Here is a 15,067-nt window from a genome sequence, read left to right on the forward strand (position 1 = left end):
GAGGCAGTGTGAGACACTGCTACAGGCAAACTTCAAATGGGGAGAAAAGCCCACAGGGGAAGGACTTGCAGGAAGATGGGAGCCTGCTGGGAGCACAGGCACCTCCATCTGCAGCAGGCATGTGCAAAGGACATGGAAATTAAAATCAAATTGTGTTATACCAACTCTTCAATGCAATGATTCCATCATGCAGAGATGTAATGGGATCAAAATTTTCCCTTGGGTTCCAGTACCTGCACTGGGGCAAAGTAATAAGTCTTTAAATGTATTTGATAAATTAGATACTATTCATAATAAACAGCCCGAGTCAGTGATTTTGGGAAGGTCAGTGCCTGAACATCTCTGATGTGTTCATGTAAAACAGACAGAAATGGCTAAAGGTGCCTCTGGTGTCTGGAGAGCGAGTTCCAAATCTTCTCTCCAGGACCAAAAGAACTTTATGAAAGTTGTGCTCATAATCTGATGCTTTTAAGCTTATATGCTAATTATCTTCTACTTTTTTTCAAGCTGCTATTTTTTATTGCTATTGCAGTATCATTATGTATCATAAAGTTACTTAAGACAGCAAAAGATTCAACACTTGGGAAACTGATAGAGAAAGAAGGACTGGATTCTGGACTGGTACAGCTGGTTTAAGGTATTTTAGAAGTAAATGAAATCAAATGAGAATTTATAATCCTTCCTGAGGTCTGGATTCCATCAGACTAAACTCATTAGGCATTAAGGTGCAGGTGCAGCTAAATAAAGGATTGTTCTGCTTTTCTTAATGCCATAGATTCACATCTTGAGTTCAAAATAAAAGTCTTTTAAAAGCACATGTATATATTGTGCATCTACTGGCAGCACTTGAAAGGAAAATCTCAGCTGATGGAATCTTCAAATGCCTCATTTTTGCCAAAGGAATGTGCCCATTTCTGCACCAGCTGTGTTGGGGGACACGAGTGGAGAAGTGACTGGACATTGGCCTCTTCAGGCTTATTCATTTCATTTACATTACACTTCCTTTCATCTACTGAACAGCTGCCCAAATAAATAGCATAAATCTAATTAATCCTCCTTTAATATTGTATTGCCACAACAGTTCCAGCATCCCCCCAAAGAGTGCAGGAGTGTGGGCCTACACCTGCACAGGCTCCCCAGGACTCTCAGGGAATCCAGCCTTTCTTGTGGTTTACTGGCATGAAAGGAAAATAATTAAAAACCAGTTTCCCAGGTTTGAAGTCTGGGACTTGCTGGATTTCTCAGCTGAAATCCCAGATCCTGGTGTTGTTGAGAGAAGCAGCTTGTGAGATGTTACAAAATAAGCAGCCGATATCAGGCACGAGGCCATCAGATAAAGATCTCAGCCTTCGATTGTGATCAGCAAAAATCTCAGCTTGGAATGTACACACTGAGCTGTGCCCCAAGACCAGCTGGGCTTTTTGAGCTTGTCTGTGCACTGAGAAACATCTGCAGCTCTGGGCCAGGAGAGAGTGGGAGATTAGGGGACAACAAACTATTGAGGGGAAAGGTCCTGCTGGCCCAGAGGGGAAATCCCTGCCAGAGCAGTGAGTGCTCTCCTTGCACCCAGGCTCTTACAGCCATTGCCTCTTTCTCAGGTGTTCTGTGTGTGGGAGGTCCAGTGGTATTAACCCAGTTTACAATTATTAGACAGAAATGAAATATTTGGAGGGATGTTTTGGAAAATAACCATTAGAAACTTCAGCTGCTGCTTACAAAGACACTGTGGAGTGCCCTTCCTGATGCAAGTGTGACTTTGTGACCTAGTTCACATTTTTCTTTGAGATCATCATGTTTCCTCTGTGCTGCCAAGAGAGGCGAGCTCAGGTGGGGCACTGGGTTGGGGACACAGGACCTGGAGAGGAGGTCACTGCCTGGAATGACCCTCCCTGCCAGCACCACACATCCTCCTCTCACGTCCTCTAGCCTGTGATGGGATTCATGGCTTATGCATAAGAGCATTTTTGCTTTCTAGGAATATTTGCTGTGCAACACATTTATTTTATTGAGAAATAGGCAGGCAGCTGTTTGTTCTTTATTAACTCTACACAACCCTGAGAGCTGGGAATATTAAAGACCTGTGAGTAGCTGACATCCACATAGACTCCTGTTTGCAGATGTAAAATGTTAGTGTCGCAGGGTGATGGCAAGTTTAAACTGTTATTTCAGGAATGTCCTCAGGAAGATAAACATGATAAATTCACATACAGAGCATGTCCCCTTTACACTGTAAACGTTGGTGGCCCATGCCCCAGGCATAACGGCATCTGAAGGTGAGGCAAAGATTTATTTGCACTTTAATTCCCACCCACGATCCCTATTATACAAGAGGAATTTTCTTTTGGTACAAGATAAGCCCATCAGTGACATCAGCAGCACCTAGCCCTGCATACCATAGCCCTGCTGGATTCCTGAGCCTCTCTGCTAGGGCTGGGCCATCCAGGCCTCCTGAGTCAGCCCCTAACAACAGCATTTTCTGTTTTGTTTTGGTTTTTGTGTGTCTTCAAACGCAGTTTTGCAATTGGGGTAAAAGATCAGCTGTTGAAATACACCCTGGTGTCCTCGCACGGGTCTGGTATGAATGGAGAGAGCACTGCTCACGTCCTGTTTTGTGCAACTGGCAAAAAGAGCACAGAAATGAGTGTGTGGGGTGTGTGAAAGCATCTCTGAAGGAGCAGGAGCACAGGGCACTCTTCTCCAGCTCGGTGTCCTGCCTGCCAGGCACTGCTCACTCACAGCTGCCAGCCCAGGGGGGAAAGACTCTCAGTGTATCAGACACCCTGGCTTAAATTTACCTCCCTCCTCTGCAGGAGTTCCAGTGGAGCAGCTCTCATCTCACAGCTGTGCACTAATGAGCAAAATGACAGTTACTGTTTGCTGAGGAAATATTTGGGGTTTGCTTGACTGTGTGTTTGCATGGTTCTGGATTCTTTCCTGTGTTTCTGTATTCTCCATGTCAGGCTTTAATGCAGCAGAACACTCGGAGATTTCCCTGGATATGGACTCCAATATTCCGGTAATTTGATTACAGTGCATGCCATGGATTGCAGGAACTATTGTATTCCCAGGTCAAAGTTGTGTCCACACCAATGAGAGAAGTTTTACACCACATGTGTGATTTGCTTCTCCTTTTCACCTGTCTCGGGAGACAAATGATTCATCACGCAGTGCTGAAATATCTTCATCTCCTGATTTGGGCCAAGATTTAAGAGTGGTTACCCAAAAGTTTCTTTTTTGAGCTGAGGAGAAAGATCTGTGATGAACAATTCTTTTTCAGTTCTTCTCTCCTGCAGTTTATTACAAGTATATTTGTGTAATTAGGGGGCCCAGTAGTAATGTTGTTAAAATACAAGTGGGCACATTTATTGTTTCCTCCAAAAGGAAACAACCAGTCTCTAGCAGTTCTGGTTTTTCCCTGCCTCAACTGAACATTTACTGTTTTATGTAGCTAGCAGATTGAGGCTAAAGTTACTTCTTTCACCCCCCACCCTTTTATTTCTTTTTGTTAAAAAGAAAATTAAAAAAAAAAAAAAATCCTCTCCATTCTCTTAAAAAATGCTGGATTTTTTAAGGATATGGTCAGAAAGGGGAACTTAAACTCAGCATGATGTTTATAGTGCCACACAAGCTTCAGGAAAAGTGATGTGCAGTCCTCTTTATTAACATCTAAAAAGTCCCTGTGGGATTATAATGACTGCAGAGTAATAAACAAATAAAAGTAGCAAGATTGAATTGTTCAGAATATTTTTAGTGGTGGAAGGAGCAATAACTTTTAACCTTGAGAAGCAAGGGAAGAGCAGCTTGTGGCCTAATTGTAAATACAATTAGGAATGGATTCTTCTTAGTGATGACTGATTATCATTCATGGCATTACAGATAATTGTCTAATGTAAATAAATTGTTAAAATATAGACACAAAAGAACAGTACTCAAATGCAAGCACCAGAATTCAGAATTTCTAAATTACAGCAATTTTTAATCTTCCATTTAAATGACAGAGCTGAACTTGCTTTCCCTTGTGGTGCTAAAAGGACTCACTACAGTCAATGAATATTCCAGGTACTGACACAGAGAAATACCAGCAGCCCATCCCCAGTCCTCATGTAGGAAAAACTCTCATCTCCCTCCATCAGAATTAAAACTCCCAACTACAGATACTGTATCATTTTATGACCATTCTTTAGCACTTCTCCCAGAGCTCTTTTGATGTCTTTTTAAAAGTTTTACAGCCACTGAGCATCGGGAAGAACAATTGGTAAAGCCAAGGCTGCCCCACCAATGCCAAGGCAGTGGCCAAAGGCAGGATTTGGCCCAGGGGCTCCAGTGCCAGAGTCAAAGCTCAGGGTGATTTATAATTTCCAGCCCCCAAACTGGGCACAGGACAGGCTGATTTACAATTTCCATCCCTCCAGGCTGTGCCCAGGCTGATTTTCATCCCCCCAGACTGGACACAGGCTGATTTCCATCCTCCCAGGCTGTGCCCAGGCTGATTTCCAGGCTCCCAGATTGGGCACAGACCAATTTCCAGCCCCCCAAGCTGGGCACAGGCTGATTTCCAGCCCCTCAGGCTGGGCACAGTCTCATTTCCAGCCCCCCAGGCTGTGCACAGGCTGATTTCCAGCCTCTCAGGCTGGGCACAGGCTGATTTCCAGCCCCCAGGCTGGGCACAGTCTCATTTCCAGCCCCCAGGCTGTGCACAGGACCTGTGCCACCTCCTGGGATGGTGTCAGGGGTGGCCTGGGGCCAGGCTGCTGCAGCTGAGGACACTCGGGGTGACATCAGCCGGGGGTGACACTGAGGTGACATCAGTGGGGCTGTGCTCAGGGGTGATTCAGCCCAGCATCACTCAGAACCAGAGGAAACTTGGTGCTCATTTGAAAGGAAAACCTTACAGAGTGATGATGCTCTGATTATCTGGCTCACCAGCACTCAGTGCTCCCTCTCCACTGAGAGAGCTCTTGCTTTAATTATTGCTTAGGGGGAAGCTGCCTTCTCTCTCCCCTCCTTTTCCTTGTTGTTTTTTGGGGTTTTTTTTAAGGAAGGTAGCTTTTAAGAGCTTGCCATGAAGATCTAAGTTAAGGGATTTTTTTCAGCTACAAAGCCTGCATAGTTTCCCAGGCCAGGTGGACCCGATAGCACTGACTGCATGCTGAAAAATCTCATCCCCACCCTTCAGGCACTTTAATTGTAAGCCTTTCCAGATACACTGGATAAACACTGTCAAAATGAACCTGAAAGGGTTGTTGTTGTTGGTTTAGCCCTTAAATAATTATGAGTTTGTCTGTCTAATTACAACATAATCTTGTTTAAACTTGGATGGCTATTTGCAGTATCTCTTAAATGAGGTGGAAGCAGAAGCACTGAAAAGAAAAAAAAAAAAAAAAAAAGAAAAAGAAAATTCACAGTTCTTACACTTTAACAGAAGTAAAAAAAAAATAATTTATTCCTGTAAAATTTAATTCAACCTGACAACAAAATACTCTAACTTGGAAGCTACTGTGATAGGATAAAGATGATAAAGAATATTGTGGAACATCTGAGATGCAACAGAAACTTAATCCTCCCCGGATAACATTTTTCAAACAGTTTAGAAATAGTTTAAGGTAATTTACGGGAAAACTTGAGTGACAAAGCACATTACTCGAAGTGCCTTTCCTTCGCTAGGCACTTTCTAAATTCTTTCTCTTTCATTTCTTTACTCTCAGGAGACTTTTAAATCCAGTGAACCAAAACAACACTTTGTTTGTTGGTATAGCAGAGGGCTGGCACAGATGGCAGACACTGCACCTGTTCCAATAAACCGGGGAAATTGAGAGATAAACCATAGCACTCATTAAGGGGAATCTACTGAAACATGACCAATTTGTATTTTGAATATCTTCCAGGGATAAAGGGGAGAAATACATAAACAAACTTTGTTTTTACCATTAGTAGTTTAAAATAAACTTTGTTTAAAGGGAACTTCATACTTGGTTTATGTACAAAGGCAGACATACCACTAAAGAAACTATGATAATGCTTGATTTTCTTTAAGAAAGGCAGATGATTTTATCTAGCTGCTCCTATTCTTCCAAAGAAAATTACCTGCTGGCAGTTTAGCCAAAATCAGTTAATTCCCCCATTCCTTAGCTGTGGCAGCTTTTTCTGCTTTTGCATTTTCTCATGGTGAGTAATATCACATTCTTACAATCTAGTTCAGAATGATCAGAGGAACAGCATAAACTAAAGTCCATCTGCTCATCTATTAATAAATAACTAAAATTATTGGGGGTTGGGGGGGGGGAATTGTTTGGATCGTTAACAACAAAGTTCCCCGCAAAACAGCTTTTTTCTAGGCACGAGGAATATGTTATGGAATATCTGACATTATTAAAAAATCCTAAATAAGAAGAAACATGAAGTAACAGTTCCTCAAAGGATAAATTTCTTCAAACATTTGCCTTGATCATCAGAGCTTGTGCTGTTCAACATGCCATACATCTCCCTCAATTCCCCTCTCTCACACACACACAGCACTAAATACAAAATGTCATGAAAATTCCTAAGTATCATTTAATGTTGGCAGCCCTGCACTGTAAAGCCATTTATATAAAACTGTGGTTGGCAGCTCTCACTCTTCCATGGGAACAAATTAACGTTGGCATTCCAAACACAGGGAAGTAAGGAAATTAGAAACACAGTTTATATTTGGCCAGTGCTTTGAAATACTGTACCATGCTACTGATGTCAATTAATGAGAAGCAGAATTTTGCGGAGAGGGTCTGGTTTTGAAACACATTAACACACGTTAAACATGTTTGCACAGGAACTGGATTGTAAGCATCTTGGTTCCAAAACAATAAAGCAATTACACTAAAACTCGTAGTCTCAAAGTTGCCATTAATTCGATCCACTCATTCTGGATCACTGAAGGATTTTTACTGACTCTGAGATGTAGGTGACACAAATATATAAAAGAAGGGGTAAGACACAGTGTGGTGGGGATTACAGCCATGCTGGTTTCCCTGTTACCTGCTGTAAATCAGGAATATTTATGTATAAATAATGGAATTTTAGAACATATATCCAAGTAAAGAGGGGGCTCAGTAAACATCGTGGTCCTCATCAATAAAACAAGGATTTCCAAAAGGGCTTTTTTAATTTAGAATTTGCTACCTGCAACCTTTTTATTTTTTGTAGCAAAGATCTTTCACTGACAAAATCTTCAACACCAAAATAATCTAGATGGCAGTTTATCTCCTGGCACAGTTCCACTAACTTCAGTGGAATTACTCCAGCACGGAATTTGGCCCCGCAGCCTTTACAAGGCGCTGTTTATTTGTACTATGATTCAGATATTTTGATACCAGGAATCTTTCAGCACTGAAGTTTCTCCATATGAAATATGTCTTGTATTAAGAAATATCGGTTTCACATTTTTGTCAAACATTATTTGCTCAGTTCTGTTTGTTGCAGGGATGGGAATTCAGCTGTAGTTCAACAACACGGATTGGGCTAATAATGATAAGCAGTGACTAATAGGAGCTGGTTCATGTTTTGATTGTTTGCAGCAAAGGAAACTTCCCTCAGAAACAATTTCAAGATTAGGAGAGAAAACTCTGTGAAGCTCTAGCAGAAACTACTGCATGTTCATTATTTCAACACAGGGGCACTTCTTTGGCCCAATTCTGCTCTCAGTGGTGCTCGTGTAAATCAAGAGGGAGTTTATGGGAATTATTTTGGACGTAGAGTTGTATAAATGAGACCACAGGGCCAGCTTCAGTAGAAATTTGACAATTTACACCAATGGAGACCTAGCCAAGAATTTTCTCTTGGGTTTCCATTTTTTCCAAACTTAAGCATGAGCAGAACTTTATCCATGTGATTAGTCCTCGTGTGTAGTCTCATTTATTTCAAACAGTTGTGAAGGAAAATCTTCATCCTGAAACTAATTTAAACAGCTCTTTCATTTCTTTAGAAGTTTCTTCCATTTAGAGAAGAAATATATGTATATAAAATAGCATATTTTATTTGTATATAGTAATGGTATGTATTTTTGATATATATATGTAGTTAATTCATAAAAGTACTTTGATGTAGGCCCCAGAGAGGAGGACTGGAAAGGGTTTAAAATATCATGGTCTCTTAATGCTGTATATCAACAGGTAGTCTCTTTATCTGGCATGCTATCAAAATTTGCTTACTTGTGCTCTTGCTCAGATGACTTCATCCATCATTGCAACTTCTCACTGCTATTCATCCAGTTAGGATGAATTTAGAAGCACAAAACTGAATGTGTTATCATTTTAACCACAAATTAACAGTTTCCATATAAATATTAGCATTTCCTCACTTGGTTCAAAGATAGCAGCCCTAATGGCACTAATCGTATATTTGATTTAAACTAATTAAAAACAGGGGCTGTTGCAATTTAATATATTGATTTTACCAGTGGGACTTAAATCTTTTATAATAAGTGTACACAGCTGCAGCACTCACCCACCGCCACTCTCCAGCCTAATCCCTGCATTCCTCCTGACAATAACATGACAGGATCCACACATCCCAGTATTAGCCTTAACCCCGGTGACACTGCCAGAATGTATTAAACTAAAACATCACAGTGTCCCATTTAAAAGGAGCCTGTCAACGGCTCTGACTGGGCTTTAATAGTTATAATCTTTTTTTTAATTAATGTTTCCAACCACTTGTGTAACCTCCTCTCACACGTCTCTCTCCCCGCCGACCCGAAAATGTGTTTCAGGCTTATTTCCAGGGAATGTAGTGCCTGGTTTTGTGCTGCCTGTCCAGGGGCCATTAAAGCTCCTTTGCAGGGGGAGTGCTGGGACACACACACACACAGGGACACAGGGACACAGGCATGGCACAGCTGGGGGCACTGGGAGTGGGTCCTGCACGCTTCACTGGTGCCCAGCTCCTGTTACCGGCATCACAAGACGTGGCCATCAAGGCTTGTCTCCTTCAAAGCCCTTTAAGAGCTGTTGTGTTTTGGCTTCTAAACTGCAGCTCACAGAGGGGGATTCACCCCTCCCCAGGACAGCCTGTGTGGGAACAGAGGAAAGCCCCTGCTCTGGGATAAATCTGCTGTGTGCCAGAGGATGGGGACAATTTCCAGGTCCTCTCTCCTTGCGTAAGGACATCTGTCCTTGGCTACTCCTTTCTCTGCTACCAGCACACCCACATGGCAGAGGTAAATAGCTCCTGTCCTGCTCCGTCATTTTACACCTGGAAATTAGAAAATTAATTGAATTCTCTCTGGGATGGGTCTGTACATTCAAAGAATACCTGTTTGTCACTTGCTGCACAGTCAGTGTCCTTCATACCTTTACTTGGCTGGGAGCTTTCTGCTTTAGCCAGTGTTACACCACTAAATGCTGCACATATCCACACTGCCCAAAACAATTATGGGATGTACCTGTTCAGGCTTGAGAGCTTTTAACAGCCTTAGGTGAAAGAGAAGGAAAAAAAAAATTCCGAGGGCTCGGCCTAATGTATGGACAAACCATGTGATGGGGACCAGGCATCCAGGGCTAACTTTTAATCTGCTTTGTTTCAAGTGGGAAATATGCGAAGATCAAATAAGTTCAAATCCAGGTCAAATATCCTTGAAAAATCTTTGATTTATATAAGCAGGAAAATGAGGTTTAAAAGAAGTGATTATGAAAGGGTTACTAAAAACACAGCTGTACGCGCACTCTTATATCTGAGGCTCTCCAAAGAAAAACTGTGTGACATCTATATTAACCTTTGGCTGTACACCAATGAAGGCCTGTAGTGAGCTGGAATGCAAGGCAGCCCCTTCCAAATTTTAACACAAGCCAGGTTACAGCTGCAAATGCCTGCAGCCCGTGCTCACTTTATAAAGTATTCCCCGAAGGAAATTTTTTAACTGTTATAGAATCTTTTTCTAATACCCTACAGTGTTAAAGCCTGTTATTAAAGGGCAAAGAGATGGTTCTCTACGCCAAACACTTGTCAACAAAAAGGATAGCCAGATGGTATGAAATAAAAGGAAACTTGGGGGCTCTTCAGCTTCTTGATTTATATTAACAAAAGCCACTTTCAAGTGCTCCTTCCAAGAATGACTAATTCACCCCCCCCCTTCTTTTTTGCCAGGATTAAACAATGTTGTTCATTTTATAATCAACCACGAGACAAATTAACAAATTGCGTATCACTTGTGCTGACTCTTTTAAAAATATTTTAAGCAAGTCTGTTTACCAAGGCAAGTTTACCGGCATAAGGACAACTCAATTATTTTTAGAAGAGAAGGTCCGAGTCATCTAGAGGATGTTTACTCCTTAGCTGCTGTTTATAAACTTGGAGTTAAACTTGTGTAGAAAATGCTTTGCGTTTTTTCAGTTCCTAAAATGGATCAGTTTGTAAACTGCATTGGACAGGAACTGAAATTAAATTCCAAATGCTAAAATAACAGTAATAAATTTTAGAAAATTAGCCAGTAATTAACTGGCTAACTTAGTCAGACCACTGTGGCTAAATTCTCTTTTAATTTACATATAACTTCATTCTTGACACAACTCCATCCCCCATTCATCTTAGCACAGGTGTAGGCTAAGACAAAATGTAGCCAGTGAATTAACTGGTTATAAATCTAAATCTAATTAGTTGTCAGGATTTTACAGTAAGTAAAACTTTGCTTGGTACAAAGCTCCCCAAAACAGAGCACCTGTATTCTCGTTCCTCCCTACCAATACCCAGCATAAATTCTCTGGATTACACATACACAGTATCTCCATAGAAATCAATGTGCGTGGGGTTTGTTGTTGGGGGTTTTACTATATAGCCCAGTAAATCCTGCAATGTAGTTTTTTAAAAAATATCATTCCCTCTAAAGCTGTACACCTAGATGGATGAAGAATACGAGTAAGGCAAAAAAAAAGTGCTTTTGTAGATTAGCATTAGCCTGTAATTAATGTTTTTTATTGACTGAAATTTTGAAGTATTATTTCTTTACTCGCTTTTACTTCCTCCATGCTAAAATGAAACTTTATTATGGTGTGACACTTCCTCATTGTGATGGTTCTGGTATAGTAATAAAAGCCTACCTGTGAAATGCAATGCTCGCAGGGTATCTCTTACAAAAGTAGGACACAGTTTACTACAGTCTGCATTTAGGAATTCAGCTCTGCTTTAAAAGGGATCATTGTAAAAACTCTTCCAAAAAATTCAGTTCTACAATAGATCTTCTAATTTTCCCTGAATGTCATAGAAAACTGTATGTCTCAAAGCAGGTGTTGTGTTTGATTATATACGGAGTGAGTGGCTGCTCTAATTCATTAAAACCTCCATAAACAAGCCTGCCTTTGTCCTATAGAGATGAAAGAGCAATGACTATAATGGGATGAAAGGTGTGCACGGTGATGAAGAAAGCTCTTATAGATCTGTGTCCTTTTTAAACTCGTCCTGGCATGCACTGTTGACAAGGGAACAAAACAGCACAGATAAACCTCCAAAATGTGCCTTGCTCGTAGTAATTCCACCTGTCCTTAAAACTATTGGGTTTTACAGCTTGTGCTCTTACTACTCCCTGACCATGCTGACAGCAATTAAATAAAATAATCATTTAGGATTTTGCATAAAGAACGCTGTAGGATTTCTAAGCTGACAACAAACCCTGGCAGGTTGGAGTGGATGAATATATTTACTGCAGTCATCAAACTGCATCGGGATGTTGATTATCGGGGTTATGGCTCATACAGGTGAAACTGCTCCATACAAAGTTCTTACACAGACACAGACATATCCAAAATGTAACTTTTATTTCACATTTATGGATCGATCCCACTCCCTTGTATTCAAAATAGTCGATGGCCTGAACATTAATTCTTATAACTCTTACATGAGCTGACAGGGAGAGTTCCTTACATCGGAAATGTGGGACAGGAGCAGTGCAGTTTCACTGATGATTCAGTAAATTACTACACCTGAGGAGCAGAGCTAAACTCCCTCCCATTTTGTACTTACATGTTTCATAAGATTCTCTCCACTGAAATGGAAAGCAAAGCACAAATTTCGCTATTGTTATTTCAACATCTTTTGTCTTCTGCTCAGGGCTCTCCTTGCACTCGGTGTAAGGACCCAAAAACCACAGAGAACAATGTTAGCGAGGTCACCCTTATCTTTAAAGTCAAATATTTGACTGCCATTGCTACTTTTGACTGCTCAAATATTTGATTTTAAAATGTATCATTGCTCATCGGCTTAAGCATCCAGCAGTGACTAGACAAACAGTGTAATTCCAAATGGAAAGCACCAGCCCTGATAGAGCACAGATGGAATTCCGAGTTTCCCACTGTGAAGCTTATGGCAGTTAATAAGGAGGCGCAGCTCATGCAAACTGGAGCTCTCCCACAGCGTCCTGTGGCTCCTTATCATGCAAGAATTGTGCCCGGCATGGCTACTGTGTCTAATAATTATTAACGTGTGTGTCACAGAGCCTTTAACAGCTGCTGATCTTTTCAAGTTGGTTAAAGGGCTGGGATTAGAGAGGTGGTGGTTTAGGTGGTGATTTTAATCTTTGCTGCCTCTGAAGTTCCAGACAGTGGAAGTGTCCAGAACAGTGACATCCATAAAGGTGTTAATGGATTTATTGGAGATGGAGGGGTCTGTGATTCCTGGCAGGTTATGTGCCAGAGGTGTGCTCCTCTTGCACTTCACGTTTCCCTTTGTTTGGGACAAAGTCTGAGCTGATCTTGTTTTGGAAACACAATTCAGCTTCTGCCCTGAACTTGCAGCACCCAATCTGTACGTGTGTGGTTTCAGAGCCGCACATGATGAGGTCTAAAAACGGACAGAGCCAGGCAGGTCTGTAATTATCCATTCAAAATAGAATACGCACCCTGACAATGTTTTACTCAAATCCGGCCAAGTCAGTCAGTCCACACGGGTGTGCAATCTACAGCGAGCAAATAGAAATGAGATTGGGCCGTGGCATCCAATTAGAGAGGCCTAGAGAGGCGCACACAAAGCGTGCCAACTCTCGTATCGTTTGCATAAACCCATCCACATGTGCTTGTGAAAAGAGGCGAGTCAGCGGCATAAACCGGGGTCAACAGGAAAAGCTGCAGGAGTAAATAAGGATTTACTGTGCGATCCGTCCCGAGACATTGGGAAAACATGTGCGAGCAGCTCTGATGCCGCAGGGAACCATCCCAGCCATCCATCCCCGCAGCTCCGCATCCCGCACGGGCACCGGGAGCTGTGCGGGCTCTGTGCCGTGCCCCAGCCCGGGTTTGGTGGTTTCCTTCGTGCAGGATGCGGAGCAGACCGGCTAATGGTCCCGTTTAACTCCTACCTGCAAATCCCATTTCTGACGTGCAGCGACTATCAAAGGGAGAAAGAAGGCGGCAAAGAGCTCAGCGGGGAGAGTGGGGAGAGCTCGTGGCCGTCCAAACGCTGCGATGGCAAAGTCAGAGCCCTCTCCCCGTGGATGCCGCTCAGTTACCGCCTGGCAAAGCAGCCACCCTCCCCAGGTGCCCTTCCTTGCCCAGGTGGGCTGTCACCTACCTGACCCGCTGGGGACAGCTCCCAGCCGGGGCCACCTGCGCCACCAACCCCCGTCCTGCCGTCGGCGGCAGGTCCCCGCTCCAGCCTCCCCCGGTTCTGTTCCCTGCCCCGCAGGAACGAGCCCGGCACTCACCCAAGTTGACGAAGCTCATGACCATGTCAGCCTCGGTGAGGAAGTTGCTGTCCTGCAGGCTGGCCAGGGGCGGCCCCTGCGTGCTGAAGATGGGCTTGTAGGGGTAAGAGAAACCCTCGCCGTCCTCGGCGGCCGCCCCCGCCGCCCCCTCCTCCACGGACATGGCATTGTAAAGGTCCAGCATGAACATGGGGGCCGAGTTGTGCTTGCCGTGGAGGTGCGGCCGCGGGCGGTGCGGCAGGCCGAGGATGGAGAGGATCTCCCGCTGCATCTCTCGGCGCTCGGGGCCGCGCAGCCGCCGGTGGATGAAGCTGGAGTGCACCTCGTTGTCCACCGTGAAGTCGGCCAGCACGCAGCGCAGCCAGAGGGCGGGCGCGGCGGCGCCCAGCACCAGCAGCCAGGAGGCGGGCTGCCCGCGCCCCGCCACCGGCATCGCGGAGCGGCAGCGGCGGCGGGGGCTGCGGGGCGGCGCGGGGGGCGCGGGGCTGCCCCGCCGCGGGACGCGCCCCGCCACCGGCATGCGCGGGGGGGCGCGGAACGGACGGCGCGGCCCCGCGCTCAGCCCCCGCGGAGGCGCCGCAGCCCGCTCATGGCCCGAGGAGGCGGCGGCGGGGGATGGATGATCAGCGGGACCAGCCCATGGACGGGACGGCGGCGGCCCGAGGAGTTGCCCCGTGCGGTGGTGGTGGCGGCAGCGGGAGCGGAGCGCTGCGCCCGCGTCCCGCACGCCGCGGAGGAGCCGTGTGAGCGGCGGGGAGCGGCGGGAGGGTGTCTCTCCGGTGGGAGGAGCAGGCAGCGAAAAAACCCAAGCGCTCTCTCCCTCTCTCTCTCTCTCTCTCTCTCTCTCTCTCTCGGCTCGCCCCGCTCCAAAGCGCTCGGGAGAGGAAAAAATCCCCGGGACTGCCTCGAGGAGGGACGGCTGCTCAGGTTGCTTTTCAGGATGTTTGTGGAGGCTGCGGGCTCGGCGAGAGGCTGAGCCGGTCCCCAGCGCCTCAATTACCGAGAACGTCATTAAGGAGAAGACACCCCGGGAGGGAGGGCGGTTTGTGGGTAAGGAAGGGGCCCAAACTCCCACAGACTTGGGCTGTCTGCACAAGCACCGTACACGCTTTTTCCCCCTTGCCTACACTTTTTTTTTTTTTTTTTTTTTTTTTTTTTTTTTTTTTTTGTTAAGTACAGATTAGAAGAGACTGTCCGTGACAAAACCAACACTATTAAATAATTTAAAACATGATGATTATATATTCACGTTGGTAGACGAGTGTATATATCTCTGTGCACAGAGCCCCGGGTCACTTTTTCCAGCTGGCAGTGGGGAGAGTTAATGGAGAAGCGTTAGAAATCCGAAGGGGAAGATATTCTCTGAAAATGGTAAAACCAGGAACGTTTACTTGGAATGAAACCATC

At 44.4% G+C, this 15,067-nt stretch overlaps 1 protein-coding gene across 1 annotated transcript in view; it reads right to left on the reverse strand.

Moving 5' to 3' along the window:
- BMP7 (bone morphogenetic protein 7) overlaps nucleotides 1-14,180 on the reverse strand; it is a gene marked incomplete at its 5' end in the record, with an annotated part of 41,438 nt that extends 27,258 nt beyond the window's left edge. The window contains one exon of the mRNA XM_083873233.1: nucleotides 13,661-14,180. Coding sequence (XP_083729359.1) covers nucleotides 13,661-14,180 — 520 coding nt within the window. The remainder of the gene's footprint in view (nucleotides 1-13,660) is intronic.
- Nucleotides 14,181-15,067: the final 887 nt, after the last annotated feature.

Source organism: Zosterops lateralis, assembly GCF_965231275.1.
Source record: "Zosterops lateralis genome assembly, chromosome: 16".
Classification (NCBI taxonomy): Eukaryota; Metazoa; Chordata; class Aves; order Passeriformes; family Zosteropidae; genus Zosterops; species Zosterops lateralis.